Raw genomic sequence first — 16,951 nt, 5'->3', positions numbered from 1 at the left:
CATAAAGCTCTGGTTGCTGAGACATGTAGTGGTTTCTCTAGGAGGCACTCTTTTGAGGCCTCTTAGCCCAAAATTTAGGATTAGGAGGTAGCATGCTCCACATGACCTACCTGGGGTGCTGAGGACTCTAAACATTAGGTAATAGCTGTCTCCAAAGCAAATCTCCCCTAAATCCTTTCTGTCTACTCTCTGACCTCGTTTTAGTTCCTTGTTCTGGCTGAGGTTTCTAGAGTTATGAAACCAGTGAGGATTCATCTCCTTTGTAAATTCTGCCTATAGGGGCCTGGCTTGGGGCTTTCACTTCCATTCTGTTTGGGTGTAGAAATTTCAATTTTAACGTCTCGTTACAACAACAGCACAGTGATAATTAAAACAATCGCAGCAACAACACTGATAACTAGCATTGACTGAGTGCTCAACTTCTGCCAGGCACCTTATCTGATCCCTACAAGTAGCCTTTCGGGTTGATACTGTTATTTGTAAAGGACACACTGATGGTGTTGGATTTTGACCGTCAGGCTGGGCAGTTCAGGTTGCACAGCGCAGAAGTGTGGCCCTTGCTGCACTGATGATGCCGTTTCAGCAGGCTACTTCCCCTTTCTGAAGGAGATTTCTGTGGGTCCTTGAGTCAAGCTTCACAGCAGTTGCTTTCCTCCAACAGGAGACAGTAACTCCACCTAAGAAGTGATCCCATTTCAGCAACTCCTGGGAGGCCATTGCTGTAATAAAGGCCATTCTTTATGATATAAAAGTCTCCCCCTCTCTCCCCCACCCTTAACGTTTCTAATTTGAGCCCCTCTGGTCCCTGTGGAGTCTTTAAATGCTTCAAGTGCAAGCCTATTGCCAAAGCAAGCCCGTCTGACTCGGAGGCAGCGCCCTGCACTGTTGCCGAATATTGAACAAACACTCAGGCGGCTTTGGCTCTCCCAGAAGCCCTCAGTCTGAGGCCTTTGTTTTGTTTTCTGGATGAGGGCAAGCGGTGCCATCACCTCCTGCCGAAAAGCCCTGGCTGCCCTCCCAACAAGGAGTTGTCACTTCAACCGAGCCTTTTTTTAATTTTTTTTCTGGTGGCAACAAAATAATACCCAGCAGGAATTTGGGAGGAGAAAAAAGAGAGTTCAGTTGGCAGGTTCTCAAATGAATGGGCTGTAGTGTCATTGGAACTGAATTGGGCTTGAAACCAGACATGATCCTATTTTGGAAGCATTGTTCAGAGGGATGGGAAATGTGAACAGAGGATAAGTCTCTTCAAAAATGCTCTTTATCCTTGGCCTGTTAAAGGCAGCCTGTTTTAACTAAACTCTCCCATCCCCTCAATGGCAAGGGTCTATGTGAGAACCCGGAGGAGGTCAGAACAACTGGCAAATTGATCAGCTATTCATCTGTTAACCTTTCAATTGAGAGAGCTAATTTTACTCTGAGAAGAACTTGCCACTTGATTGCAAGCCATCAATTAACTGTCAATCCCGAAATTCACAAAGCTTGGCTCTTAGACTCATCAGGGCTTCGATGAGATAGCACAGTGATCAGGGCATATAAATATACATGTATTCAAATACATGATTGAAAATATTACTGAAAGTCTAACGTGCTCCAGGTCATGTGTGAAGTGGATATGGTTGTCAGAAGGACTGACAGTGACCCTTCCCTCATGGAGCTTCTAGTCTGAAGACACTACAGGTGATACATAGAACAGGATGCTTGTGAGGAAGTTTAGTATGAAACTGTAATAGAGATTAGAGGCACAGGGATGGAGTTCAGACAAGGTGTTTCTGAGAAACTGGCCCCTGAACTAAGATCTGAAGGGTGAGTGGGGGTTTGAACTAAGAGAAGGCAGGGGCAGAGGCTGGGATGGGGAAAGCGTTCTATCCAGAGAGAAGAGCATGTGCCAAGACACAGAGAAAGGGCAGGGTGTAGGCGAGAAGCATAATGGCCAGTGCAGCTGAAAGTAGGGGAACTAGAAGGGAGAGAATGACAGATGAGACCCAAGAGGCACACAAGTAGTCTAGGTCCCTCATTACCTATGTGCCATGGTTAAGGATTTTGGTCTTCATCCTCAGAACAGTGAACACTCTCCTAAAAAGAGTTTTAAGCAGAAGAATATAGTTTGCCTTTTGAAAAGATGACTTTAGCCACAGAGCGAGGTTGGATCAGAAGCAATTAGCTTTTGCAATTGTAGTGTCTACAGAGGAATAATTAATAGAATGGCTAATGGTCTTCCCTGTTGTAACTCTCCTCCGGATCATAACTTAGGCATGACACAATCCTTACAAAAAGGATCTCTGTAAATAAATGTGCATGGGACTTAGTGGTAAATCCCTTTTTCCATTTAGGCCTCAGTTCCTCTCTTGTTAAGAGACGAGTTTGGACCAGATGATACCCAAGTGTCTTTCTTTTGCAAAATAAGCCCTTAAATTCAGCATGGATTCTATACTAATACTGGAATGCAATCTTCAGCTTGGTCTGTGGGCTTTTAGCCCTGTTTTTTGAACCAATAGATTGAAAAAAAAAAATATTTGTGACAAAACAGATCAACAAAGATCAATAGCTTGTTCTATTGTTAGTTAGATCTTTAACCAGATGGCCAAGAATGTTTGTTTAATCCAGGGAATACTTGCTCCCAGGACCACGTTACACATTTTTTCGCAGTTAAATTATGGCAAGGTGCTATGAAGGTTGGGGCATCTGTATCCTAAAATATGAGATAACAATAGTAGTTTAAGTGATGAATTGGCTAACAGGACTGGGGTCATGTGCTGAAAGGATTCACTAACTCATCATGTCACCTCGGAAAGTCATTTTCCTTCTTTGGGACACAATTTCCTCTCATTTAAAATGGGAGGATTTTATCAGATTAGACTTTTGAAAACTATTGGAAAAACGTATTGAAAAGATATTTCATGGAGAAAAGATACCCCACCCTATCTTTTCTCCTTGGAGATTAATAAGCCAAGTGTATCTATAATCTGTTTCGTTTTCTCCTTTAATCCATCATGCTGCCACATTGCTGTGTAACCTTTCTCTAAGACTCAGTTTCCCCATCCATTACTTAGAGCTACACAGCAGAGGTTTCCCAAAGGGTCAGATAGCAAATATTGTAGGCTTTGTGAGCTTATGGAGCCCTCATTGCAACTACTTAATTCTGCCATTTGTAGCCACGTACAATGTGTAAATAGGTGAGAGTGATCGTGTTCTAATAAAACTTGCTTTACAAAAACAGGCAGAGGCTGGATTTGACCCATGGACCATAGTTCAGTGAACTCTGGGTCAGCAGTGTGGACTAACTGCTCCCTAATGTCCTTGCAGCTTTGACTTTCCCTGACCTTCTCCCCTGAAGAGTTATTCTCTCCCAAGTTGGAAGTCACCCTTCTCCAAAACTACCCCTCTGGCCTGCACTTCCTGAGGTCATCATCACTGCCATCATCATCTTCTGCCATGTCCGTATGCAAGACTGTCTGTCTCCCCAGCTGCTGAGATGCCTTCTCTGCAGCTTTGTTTTGTTTATCTTAGTAACTACCCTTCTTTAATCCCTCGGAAGGATTGGTTAGCTGGAATCTGCCTTGTCTTCTTCCCCTAGAGCCTTTGATCTGATGCTCATAAGCATTTGCTGACAGCCAGACAGAAAAGGTGGAGCCCAGATCTGAAGCCCGAGGGCCCAGAGAGTAATGAATGAAGACTGCGTTTATTTGTCTTTCTAATTGGCAAGCCCATTTCCAGATCCGCTGCAAGTCACTGCAAGCTGAGAGCGAAAGCAAGAGACAACCTTCTTTCTCCCAGGCCTCAGTGCCCAGGGCCCATGTATTCCACCAAGGCTGGAGCTTGCCCTGTCTTCACTAGGCTTGGATGAAGCTGCCATCTGGACCAAGCTCTGTCCCTCAGCATAGGACAGCCTTGCCTTGTCACTCAGACTGTACATGGCAGCTTTGAGGACACTATTCACATCATCCATGATGTAAATAGGACTCTCGAGTTCTACAAATCACTTTGCTTCTTCAAGCTTTGAGCCCTTTCTTCCTATGCAATATTACATGGAAGGCCAGTCTGTAAACGAGATACAAGTGGAACAGCCCTATTTGAAGCTGAGATGCAGCTGTACAGTACTGCCCGCTCAGTCTTCCTTTTGCCCCTCCTCAAGCAGCTGCTGAGATGGCTCTTGGAATCCCTAGAGCCCCTCAGATGAATTTTGGAGCCTCCAGACTGGATTACGCTGGGTAGACTCAGTGGTAAAGAATCAGCCTGCAATGCAGGGGCCGTAGGAGATGTGGGTTTGATCGCTGGGTGAGGAAGATCCCCTGGAGAACAGCGTGGTAAGCCACTCCAGTATTCTTGCCTGGAGAATCCCCATGGACATAGGAGCCTGGTGGGCTACTGCCCATAGGGTCACAAAGAGCTGGACACGATTGAAGCAACTGAGCACACGTGCACAGACTGGATTATATGTGTTCTAACCATCTGCAATTATATACTCTCTCTCTTTGGTAAAGTGTCAAGTATATCCCTAGCACGGTGCTAGGCACTGAATGTCGGTGGGGGCAGGGTGGGAGACGTGGTCCGTGGTTTCTGTGAACCGATTATATGGTTTCAGAGGCCAACAGAAAATGGAATGAGAAAGTGAACTTAATAAGTTAAGGTCTTGCAAACAGAAATACCTATCAGAGAAGAAGGGTCAGGGCAAGGAAGAAAGACTTCCTGAAGAGGGTCACATTGCATTGGAGCACCATTTGGAGAGGCAGAGGGAACAGTAGGCCAGGGCGAGCAAAGGCATGGATGTGAAATGCTAGTTGTTGGGCTAAAGAAGGACAGTGCATAATGGGGCTCGCATCATTCATGCCCACGACAGCATACTGAGGACCAGACATTTGAATAAGGGAAGAGATGAGCATGAAAAGAAAGGGGAAATAATGCCTTTCCCAGACAGGCCCACCTCCTCGCTCATCTACCAGTCATAACTATTTTAGTTATTGTTAACCACACGTTACAGAATTAATCACTATAGGCTCTTGGATATTCAGAAACTTTCCTGAGGCAGTGGAGCTGCTGTCGAGCAGAACTGAGATTTAAACTGAAGTTGACTCCAAAGCTTGTCTTTCCCTCGTTTTCATGGAAAATATAGGACAATAAGTAGGACAATAGTTTTTAGAACAAAGGTAGAATTTATAAAATTGATAGTAAAGAAAGGAACTTATTGGGAAAAATATGCAGGAATATTTATATCTTGAAAGGACTTTGGAAAAACCCTCTAACCCAACCTACTGCCTGAATTTATTTTTCTCTTTTTTATTTTGTTAATTATGAAAGTATGATAACACATTTACAGGAGACTTGAAAAATACAGAACAAAGTTACATATAATTCTACTATATATTACAATCATTTTTTAAGTAGGTGAATTAAGATTTTTAGTTGGAGTTTCAATATCAAAATCTCAAAAATTAATAGAATAAATATACAGAAAATTAGAAGGATAGAGTAGACCTGAAAAGCACCATGAACCAATTCAACATAATTAAGGTTTATACAATTATCATACAACGGTACAACCTGCTGACTTTAAATACAAAGATGAGGCCCAAAGAAAGCCAAGGGTTATTTAATATAAATGGTAGAACAAGACATCATTCTGGTCTTGGAGCCCTCAGATCGGTGCTCTTTCTAAAGTGTCGTGAGTCACATCATGTGTTTGCCCTTTTCTGTAGATAACCGCCTCTTAGCACATCTCGGTGGGTTCAAGCATATGACCTTTTGACCTTTACTGAACTTATCTCTCTTTCTCCAGAGACCACGGAGCTGGGCAGCAAGAAGGAGCTGAAGTCCATGCCCTTCATCACCTACCTCTCAGGCTTGCTGACGGCCCAGATGCTGTCGGATGACCAGCTCATCTCAGGTGTGGAGATCCGCTGTGAGGAGAAAGGCCGCTGTCCGTCTACCTGCCACCTCTGCCGCCGCCCGGGCAAGGAGCAGCTGAGCCCCACCCCGGTGCTACTGGAGATCAACCGTGTGGTCCCACTGTACACTCTCATCCAGGACAATGGCACCAAAGAGGTGAGCTCCCCTGCGTGACCGCTGAGTCACATCTCGGGACCAGCCCTCCCGCCTCCTGCCCTTGTGGGCCCTGTGTCCATCGGGATGGTCATCATCAGCATGGTGAGGGCCAGCATTTATTGATTTCTCACCATGTGGTTGGTGAACATGTGTGTAACTTGGTAACAGTAGCTGCTGTAATGGACAAATTCTCAGATCCCAGTGACTTAGTCCGGTTGATGTTATTTCCTGTCGGCGCAGAGTCCTAAATAGATGATTTTGATTGATGGGTGGCTTTACTCTGAGGGGTGGCTCAGGGTCCCAGCCTGTTCCATCTTGTGCTCCATTAATCCGGTGCTTCAATGGCTGCTGTGGAAGAAGAAAGAACTTGGAAAATTGTATGTGAGAAGTTTAAATGGGCCACACCTGAAAATGGCCCACTATCACTTCAGCTCCTATTCTGCTAGCCAGAATTCGGCCACTGGGCACACCTGTCTGCAGATGAAGACAGGGAAACGTATTCTATCAGTCTGCCTAAGAGAAGCAGGTATGAGTTTGGTGAAAACGTAGCAGCCTCTCCCTCAGTACTCTACTTGGGTTATCTCATTTAATTTACCCTCCAGATCTATGATTTCTTTATAAGCATGGAGCTGATTCCTATGGAATTTCTGACATTTGACCATTTATTTATCAAGATGGCAATTCTATGTTCAATTCATGTCCACTGTACAAGTGAGGAAACGTAGGATGAGTGATTTACTCCATGTTGGTCTGATCCAGAGCCTGAATACTTAATTGTGAAATTTTATCTCCTCTTATTCCTCTTTATGTCTCTCTGGCTTTTGATTATGGCATGTCAGGGCTCAAGGGGACTATATGAATGATTTGGTTCACCTTTTTGCAAACTTGTATTTATGGAACTTTTTTTTTTTTTTTTTCCAAATGCAGTTTTCAACCCCAACCCACAAAACCAGGAATAGTATGTCATTGCTTCAGTGAGGAAGGAGGTAGATAAAGCATCTCTACTTGGTCCCCAGTCTTTCCTCTGCAGCAACTTCTGGACAGCCCTGGGCCTCCAGAGAAGACAATCTGGTGGACCAGTGACTGAGTCCCATAGGATGTTATGGATTATGTGCCTCTCCCAAAGCATCCTATTGGGCTAAGTGCCAATGCCTGGAGATTGGTCAGGTAGGGCTTCATAGAGAACAGAAAGGAGGTGAGAATAAGTGAGGAGAGTATCAGGTAGATAACCTGAGGCAGAAAAGAACATGGTCTGTGCAAAGACCTATAGAAATTCCCCATGACTCAGACCAAGAGATGAAGGGAGGGCAGAGGTGAGGCCAGAGGGATCAGAAAGAACCTGATTATTTCGGGTATTGTAAGCTAGGTCCTGGAGTTGGACGCTGTCTAGAGGGCAGTGACATGCTGAAGATACATGGTTAGCAGGAGGTTGATAGAATTAGCTTTGTGTAGCAGAAGGAGTCCCCTGGAAACAACATAGGCAACCATCAGTGGGAGAGCAGTTAATTGAGGTGTGGACTCCGCATACGAGGAAACACTGTACTATAACCAAGATCAATGAACTGTAATGACACTTAATAGGAGATGGATGAATATAGTGTTAAATGAAGACAGGAAATCCCAAAGATATATTTTGCATAGCGTGATACCCTTCCTTCTATTTTTAGTTGAAGCAAGATAAACAGACACATCAAATACACTACTTTTTAAGAATAAATATGCATGCGATAGACAGTTTAAAAAAGGAATCAGGGAAATGATGAACATGGAATTTAGGATGATGGTGATCTTGAACCAGGGGAGGCAGGATGATGGCATGAGGGAGCATTAGTTACGTGAAAGTAGCCAAGTTTCTAGCTGATGTTTTGGGTGCTGGATTTGTGGGGGTTTATTGAAGTGTTAGGGCTTCCCCGGTGCCTCGGATGGTAAAGAATCTGCCTGCAATGCAGGAGATCTGGGTTTGATCCCTGGGTCAGGAATATCCTCTGGAGAAGAGAATGGCAACCCACTCCAGTATTCTTGCCTGGAGAATTCCATGGACAGAGGAGCCTGGCGGGCTACAGTCCATGGGGTCGCAAAGAGTTGTACATGACTGAGCGACTTTCACTATTAAAATGTTAAAATTAGCTAACTAGCTGAGGCTAACCGGATGAATACATAAACCCTAACCATGCACATGGTACAGCAATGAGCTTGACTCGTGAACCACGCACCTCGAATCATCTAACTTTGTGCATCAGAGGTCCTCAAACCAACAACCAAAAAGTAAAAAAAAGCCAAATCACATATACATCTCCATGTCTGTGGTTTCAGGGTGAGAATCAACAGTGGAAATATAAGAGTGGAGCCGGGGAGACCCCCAAGAAGGCTCTTGAAGCTTTCGCTTAACATGAAAGGTTGTCTGACGTGTGTTTTGTCAGTGAGGACACATGCAAAGCAACACATTGCTAGCTGTGCAGGACTGAGCTCTCCAGGGATTGGTGAGAGAAGCTATAGGGAGGAAGGGAAAGGAAGGATGATGTGCTCAGTTATGTCTGACTCTTCGCTACCCGTGGACTGGAGCCCGCCAGGCTCCTCTGCCCGTGGAATTTTCCAGGCAAGAACACTGGCGTAGGTTGCCATTTCCTTCTCCAGGGGATCTTCCCAACCCAGGGATCGAACCGGGGTCTCTTGTGTCTCCTGCACTGGCAGGTGGATTCTTGACCACTAGCACCACCTGGGAAGGCCGCTGAGAGAGGCTCTGACTCTCCCTATTTGCTCCTCTTGGTGGGCCTCGCTCTCCTCACCTGTGAGGTGGTTCAATGCTCGCTAATCACAGGACTTTTATGATGTGTTCTTGGCACGTGTGGCAGCAAGATGAGCACTGGTTCCTTTACTCTTTGCTTAGAAATCAGGGTCCTCTATGTCTGGATGGCGTGCTAGCTTCCTTCAGCATCATCTACATATCCAGTTCTAGAAAACTGGTTTTCCTGAGGCCGCTTCACGTGCTCTCAGCTAGAGAAGTCCAGGAGTGGGAAAGCGGTCGCTAGGTGTCACTGTTCTCCTTGCGGGACCCCTGCTGCCTTTGAAGCACGAGTCATTCTTGCATTACTTCAGTATTTCTGCGTGCCTGTTTGCCTTGAAGAGTAGGACAGATGGACACACATGGACACAAACGGGCATGGTCTTCCTCTTCATGGAGTTTACAGACTGGGGGAGGAAGATATCACTGAAACACTCACATCAGATAAGTGAGAATAAACTGTGCTGAGTCCCAGGAGAGGTCCAGGCCTGGGGGTTCAAGGTGGGTGACCGAGGGCTACGTGGGGTCAGAGAAGGCTTGACTTCTTAGTGGAGTGATGTTCGGATAATTTCTTGAGAGTCAGGTGCATAAAGTGAAAGTGGAGGACTGGGTTTAGCAGAGGAAGACCTGAGAGCATTCCAGAGTGATGTTCGGATAATTTCTTGAGAGTCAGGTGCATAAAGTGAAAGTGGAGGACTGGGTTTAGCAGAGGAAGACCTGAGAGCATTCCAGATTGAAGGTGCAGCTCCTACAGAGGCCTGAAGAATGTGCAAATGTGGCCCATCTCCCTGAGGTCCAGATGGGGAGCTCTGTGGGTACATCCTAGAGTCTTGCGATCCCTACTTCATGGGATCAGATGGCAAGGAGTGCACAGTGCCTGGCATGTAGCATGCCATGGGCTTATCTTTTCTATGATAAGAATGCTGTTTGCCTAAACTGACCCCTTCCTTTTTCCATGCTTCCTTTGGTACCTCCTGTTTTAGGTAGTACTCAATCACTTTGCAAAGTGCTAGGGACATGACCTTCAGAGCAGGATCCATATCTTGTACAAGAGAGATGGTTGGTTAACCCAAAAGGACAGAATGCAAATGAAGGGATTTCAGGAGTCTTCTCTCACTTTATAAATATCGCTGGAGCTCATACTGTAGGGAAAGGGTACCATGGGTGGAATTATACATCAGTAAAAGGGTTTCCTTCTGTTGACCTTCCAGAGCAGAGTGGAGCCATCCTGCTATGTGAGAACACCTGTCTCCTTGAGCTATTTGAGGTGCTTAGTCAACTCCCGAGTCCTGTAGCACTGTCAGGAAGAGTCAGAGAAGGGCTGTGACTTGCCTGAGGTTTGCGGGGATGTTCTGGTCTCTGATTCTGGACCAGGGCCATGGTATACTCTGGATAATCTTGGGGGCCCTTGGACTCTAGCTCCTTTGGTGGTCGGGGTCCCCTTAGGTCCATCTCCAGGAATGTGTGGGAAAGAATGATGCCTTCTTCCTCAGCTGGAAAGGAGTCCTTCATTACACTTTGTGGTTTTGAACAAGCAAAGCAGGAAAAAAGTCTTAATGATGTGGTTTTGAAAAAGCAAAGCAGGAAAAAAGTGTTAATGATGGAGAGCTTGATTAATAACATTATTCTTCCCCCTCCACCTGTTAAATGACCCTTATACAGCCCAAAGCCACAGAGCTTAGCTAAGCACAGCTAATGCTTAAATGTACAAGGCTTTGGGTGACTGCTAACTTAGCCTCTGGGTGAAAAAGAGGAAGAGGCTCCAAATGTAACACGTCATGGGCTTATGTTTTCTATGATAAAAATGCTTTTTGTCTAAACTGAGCCCCTCCTTTTTCCATGCTTCCTTTGGTACCTCCTCTTCTAGGTAGTACTCGATCACTTTGCAACCCAAAGTGCTAGGGACATGGCCCAACGTGGGAGAAAAACTTGTGTCATGGGGAAGAGCCAGATCGAGGTGGATCTGAGTCCCGTCTCTCCCACTGATTATCTGGGCAACCTTCATTTCACTCACTTATAAAATAGGCATTACATCATCTACCCCTTTCCGTTTGGGGGTTGGAACTAATGTTTGGAAGCGCTAGAGAACTGCAGTACCTGTGGTCTGTACCGGGTTCTCTCCTTGATTGTTACCTGTTATTGGGCATGGATGCTTCTACTGTTTGGATCTGTTTCTTCCCTGGCAGTAAAGCGTCCGCCTGCCATGTGGGAGACTCGGGTTCAATCCCTGGGTCGAGAAGATCCCCTGGAGGAGGAAATGGCAACCCACTTCAGTATTCTTGCCTGGAGAAGCCCATGGACAGAGGAACCTGGTGGGTTATAGTCCATGAGGTCACAGAGATTTGGACAGGACTGAGTGACAAACACTTTCTTCTGGTCTCTTTATCGGTAGGATGAAAAGTACGGGCTAATTTATCCACAGGCCCCTGTGACAGATCCAGGGTCAGATCTAGATTCTCCCCTGAAAATAAGAGACATATTTTGAGGTTGGAAGAGGCACCTTGTAACCTGTAACTTATTTTCCACCGAAAGATATTACACTTGTACTCCTTAACATTGGGCAGAGAAAGATTCTTATATCTTGTACTCCATCCCAATGACCCAGCATTTATGAGTAGAGATGGATATTAAAATCATACACTCTTTATTTTACGAATAGTACAACTGAGACCTAGAGACAGGAATGACTTGCTGTCAGGCACACAGCCAATTTTGAATTCAAAGTAGTCAGCCGTGACTTCTGACTTTGGGGATGTCTTTTGTTTCAGACTCAGAGTCCTCATCTGTGAAATGGGCGGTAACTTTCCCCGCAGAGATCATATAGAAAAATTAAGAGAATGTTTGCTGGTGTTTGGAAGACTATAAAATACTCCGTATGTCTGGATGATTATTTTTTTTCCTAGTGCTTGGGTTCCCTGAATTCCAATAATGTGATTTTTTTTTTTTCTTTTCCATGCTGCCCTAGGAAGAGCCATGTGTAATTTTGGTCTTGTTGTGGTTTTCTAACCTTCTAGCAGATCCTTTCTCTCTGCCAGAAAGACTTGTTTACTCAATTTACACTTCTTGGCTCAAACCGAGAAGAAAAATTCCAAATGACTGCTCTTTGAAAAGAAATTAACAGCCAAGATCGCCCCCCCCACACCCCCAGCATTATTACCACAACCATACCCACTGCTGTGACCATTACCGTTAACATAGCCCACATTATCACTGCTGCCAGCACCTCACACTGGATGTCTGTAGATACTGTGCTAGGAAAGCTAATACAAGGGGAAATAAGACCAGATTGTGCCTTCAAGGAGCTCACAGTCTAGGGGATGAGGCCGAAGAGCCACATCGCATAGGTAACTGTAATTGCTTGCATATGCTACACCAATGCATGATTTACTTTCAAACAATACAATGGACATTCCAGCAGTGTTAGAAAAGAGGGAGGAAGAATCTCTGGAGTGGGTAAATCTGGAAGAGGTTCTTGCTGCAGGGAAGGTGGATGTGGGCAGTTGGTGGGTATAGTTTGAGGCTAGTCTGTCGATGATGGAGATAGTCCTATGTACCCGATGTATTTAGATTATAAGCCAAAAACTCTGCCAAGGGCTTTATCTCATTATCTCTGTGTTTTATCTCATTCAGTCATCCAAGAACTTCTGAGGGAAATATTCTCATCATCCCAATTAATAGATGAGGAGACTGAGGCTCAGAGAAACTTGAAACCGAGTCTCTGAGATTCTGAAACTCATCTGGGCCAGAGTTTGAAAATTCTGATCCATGGGTGAAATCCTGGAAACCATGTGTTTTTATAAAGACAGTTTGTGAAATACAGCCATACTCATCTCTCTACGTATCATCTGTGTCTGCTTCCCAGCCACGGCGGCTCTGAGCAGTCACCCCAAGAGATGGTAGGACACACCAAGCCAAAACTATTCACTCTAGGCCTTTGCAAAAAGTCTGACAAACCTTAGTCTAGACTAAGGTATATTGGAAAAGAAGAGGAAAGAAAGTTACATCTGATACTATGTGCTAAGCACACAGAAGAGTAAAACCCAGCAAGGATTGAGTGCCAGCGATATGCCTGGCATTTTAAAAGCGCTTCATGTATATTCATGGGTGTTCTCTCTTTCCTTTGGCGCATTTGAAGTCTGCACTAGTATGCCCCTTCCACAAATTTAAAAATATCTGAGGACTTATTTATCTAACATAACATAGCTAGTGACTCTGACCCAGAAAGTCTGTGTCCAAAGTGTATGTGTTTAGCCAATCATTCTTATAATAGTTATGAAAAATTGGGGAGCGATAAAACTAGAGAAGTGATATGCAGAAGACTGGGTTGTGGAAACTTTGAATTCTGGGCTGAGGGATTTGGGTACCACATGAACTATAGGGAAATCTTCAAGATTTGGGGTCAAGGGAAAGACATAACTGGATGTGAAATTTAGGATAATAACTACATCAACAACAGTTAAAGGTTGAATTGCAGGGACCAGGACTGGTTCTGTGTCCAGGTTTATTAATTTGGGGTCTGCAGATTACTGATCTTAAATGGTTATCAGATTTCCATCCTCAGAAAGTTTGTGCAGAATTACATATTGCTGTATTTTTTTTTCCCCTGGGGAAAAGGTATATGGCATCAACAAAGCTCCCAAATATTTTTGACTCAAATGTTGCAGAACACCATGATAAGAGGACCAGTTAGTTGGGGTGTCCGCAGTGGAAGTCTGCATATGGGATGTCTGGGAGGGTGGCGACTCAGTTCAAATGATTTTAACAAATATTTATTAAGGGTCTGTTACGGGCCAGGCACTGTTCTGGGCTTTTGGGATACATTAGGGAGCAAAACAGGCACATATGACAACCATTTGGATTCTTAAATTTCTCCTGGAGTGTATGTGGGAGACATAAACAATCAGAATAGTAAATAATCTAGTACATTAAAAGGCAAAGAGAAGGGAAAATAAAGCAGAATAAGAGCTCAGGAGTGCTTAGTGGAATGTGGAGACTTGGCTCTCAGAATATCACAAAGTCAATCAGGGTCACTTAGACTGAAGATGGGGGAAGCATTTTTTGTTTTGATTTTTCATGCAGATTCCTGGCTTCCTCTTCCTGATTCTGTTTCTCTAGAGGAGTGAGGCTGGAGACTTTTCATTTTTACAAGCTTCCCAGGTGATTCTGCTGCATGCCGGAACTTGAGAACCACTACTCCAAACCATGGTTCCTATGGCATTCTCATTCTGAAATTCTTCAGGGAATTCCTTGCTTAGGGATTAAGAAAGTCAAGTACTTCTAATCTGGAGTAAATCTCCTCTGCTATTGTGGGCCACTTCCTCTCCGTTGGTGCATTATAAGGAGGTGAACTGGCCAGGAACCAGGCTGTCAGGCAGTTCTTGGCAAGAAGGAAGATCAAAGAGAAGAGGGGGATATAATCCACATATTACTCAACACGCTCATGGTCAATTACAAAAGAGGAACTTAATGCTTGGCTTGCCTCCTTGCAAAACTGGAAAACATAGCTATTTCATGAGACCAGGAAACTACAAGATTCTGTAAATATGCACGACCTACAGACTTAGCAAATGCAAGCATTTTTGCATGTCAGAGTGTGTAGAGCTGCTTTTTTTTTTTTTTTTTTCCTCCATGGGACATTGAATTCAGTTAGCAAATGTAGGAAAAAAGGAGAATTGAAGAATGCCTTTTCCTGGTATGTTTAAGTACAACCATTTACTGAGCACTTCAACTGTGCAAGGAGATCCACTCAAACACTTCATGTACTGCCTTCACTGAACCCTCTCATCAACCCCACATGTTGAGTAATGTTATTATCTTTCTTTCCCCCTTGGGAAAACTGAGGCATAGAAGTTAGATCACTTGTCCCACAATACTATAAATAAGAACTGGTGCAGCCAAGGTTTGATCTGAGCACTTCTGCTTTTTCTCATTTTGCTATACTCTCTTAGCTACTTCCCTTGTACATTTTAATGAAGTGTAAAATACGAAGTCTAATGTCTACTAAGGACACTATCATTGCCTAACATTGCCTCCTCCTGCTACCATGTCTTCATTCCTTTCACTCAATGGCCAAGATATGTGAAAGAATAGATTACCTCCGCTGTCAACACCGATTCAGCCCCGTTCACTCCAGGACCGACTCCTCCCATCCAATGGAAATACAGTGGCTTCTCCTCAATGGTAACTATCGCAGATACTGTTTTTGCCATAAATGACTCTGCCTTTCTTTGGGTATGCATCTTTTGGTTTCCATTCGGTTCTTACAGTCTGGAAACCAGTGAGACATCCTTGATGATTCTTTGTCCTTCCTTCTGTGCTCATCCCCCTCAAACTACAGCTCGTTAACAAATCCTGTAGATTTTTCTTCGTAGGAATTTCTCTAATATGACCACTCTTACCCACGTTGGTCCAAGTCTTGGCTGGATGGTTGTAATAGTCGACTAACAGTGACCCTTGGCCCCTCTCATTTATTTTCTTCCTGGTAGCCTGACTGATAGTTTCAAAGGTAAGACTTGCTTACATCACTTTTCCAATGAAAACCCTTAACTGGCTTCCAGGTGCTCTCAGGATCCAGACCAAGGTGCTTACCGTGGCCTACAAGGGGCTGCTTGCACTGGCCCCTCTAACTTCTTACACCTCCTTTTTTTCCTGTACCCCTCTTCCTTCTGTGCTCAAGCCAGTGATCCTCCAGTTTCTGTGGCTTCCACAGATGCTCTTCCCTCTACTTGGAGTTTGTTTTGCCCCACGCTCCTTTCTTCTTTCTGCTGAGTTGATTGCCTTTCACCCACCGTATTGCCGAGGCTTCTAGATGTGATAAGATCCCTTGTGTGTTTACTTGTTTACTTACTTTCTTGAATCTTTTTTATCTTTCATAGTGGTTGTCATAGTTTCTGACTATGCTCTTATGCATGTTTTCTAATTATTTGACTGTCTCCCCCTCTGCATTTTATTATTTAATGATGACAGCAGTGCCACTGCAGAGGGAAGAGCAGATAAACCATATCTCACAAATGTTACAGTGTCTGTATTTGAGCATTCCCAGTAACAGCTGGCTCAGAGACGCCTAAGCATTCTGTTGCCCTGATTTCTGTAATAGTCATTCTGATATTGAGTCAAAATATTTTCCTATACACTAGGAGATAAACTCCACAAGACCAGGGTCTAGACAAACTTTTGCTCAGCATTGTACCGATAGCTTCTGCTGTAGCATCTGACTCATAGTAAAGTTCAATAAATATATACTTAATGAGAATAAATAAGTGAATGTGTAAAAAAAAGAATGACCAACTTGCATCGACATGCTTCAGTGGTGCTTTCACATGTGCTAACTCCCTTAACTCTTGCAATAGTCCTATAAAGGTAGCAATGTTTATCTTCATTTTACAGGTAAGAAAACCGAGGCTCACAGAGAGTGGGTGCCACCCTCTGATGCCCCCAGGACTGGCAGAGGTCAGAGCTGGGGCTGGAATCCCTTTCCAGCTGTCCCTCCACCACTCACCCATCACACAGTCCTCATTTATCTGAGGGTGTCACTCACAGCAGCCAGGGAAGTGCTGGGCTTCCAGAAATGGAGCAAGCTGAGGCCCCATCCCTGCTGGAGTTTATCCCTGTTCACAGGGGGTTCTTCTTGGGTCATTAGGCAACTTCCGTCATGAGGGCACAGAGAGAATTCACCAGCAATTCAACTCTGTCCATTTCTCTCTAATCTTCGAAGAAGGAAAAAAGAAAAGTCATTCCGAATGTGCCTCCCCATTCATCAGGCAGGTGCGGTTGAAAGCAGCATGAGTTTGTAACGCTACACAGGCAGGTGATCTGGTCAACAGAGTCCCATCATTCCTTGTGTTTCTGAGCAGAAGGGTCCCAGCCATAAGGTTAAGTCCTGGGAAGAGGGGAAACCCTCAGGGAATTAGTGTCTTCTTGGACTTCGTGTTTCTTTTCCGTTTGAGATTCATCTCCACATTTTCCATTGTGGGGGAAGGGCATTGCCAAATTCCTGGATTTTCTGCTACCAAACTCCAAACCATTTTAGTTTAGAGAATTATAACATACCGAAGGTAACGTGACTAGTATCGTGAATCTCTGTGTATCTGCCATCTTTAAGGTTCAGTAATAATCAGCTTATTCCAA

The 16,951-nt window shown here is 44.4% G+C and overlaps 1 protein-coding gene across 3 annotated transcripts in view; it reads left to right on the top strand.

Moving 5' to 3' along the window:
* Positions 1-16,951, top strand: part of ASTN2 (astrotactin 2) — a 989,820-nt gene that overhangs the window by 786,309 nt on the left and 186,560 nt on the right. For all 3 annotated transcript variants that reach the window (XM_081575818.1, XM_081575813.1, XM_081575806.1), the window contains one exon: positions 5,777-6,042. In XM_081575818.1, coding sequence (XP_081431944.1) covers positions 5,777-6,042 — 266 coding nt within the window. The remainder of the gene's footprint in view (positions 1-5,776; positions 6,043-16,951) is intronic.

Source organism: Giraffa tippelskirchi, chromosome 1, assembly GCF_054371585.1.
Source record: "Giraffa tippelskirchi isolate mGirTip1 chromosome 1, T2T-mGirTip1v1.2.pri, whole genome shotgun sequence".
Taxonomy (NCBI): domain Eukaryota; kingdom Metazoa; phylum Chordata; class Mammalia; order Artiodactyla; family Giraffidae; genus Giraffa; species Giraffa tippelskirchi.
The sequence above is the reverse complement of the archived record's forward strand: the minus strand, read 5'-3'. Positions and strand labels throughout refer to the sequence as shown.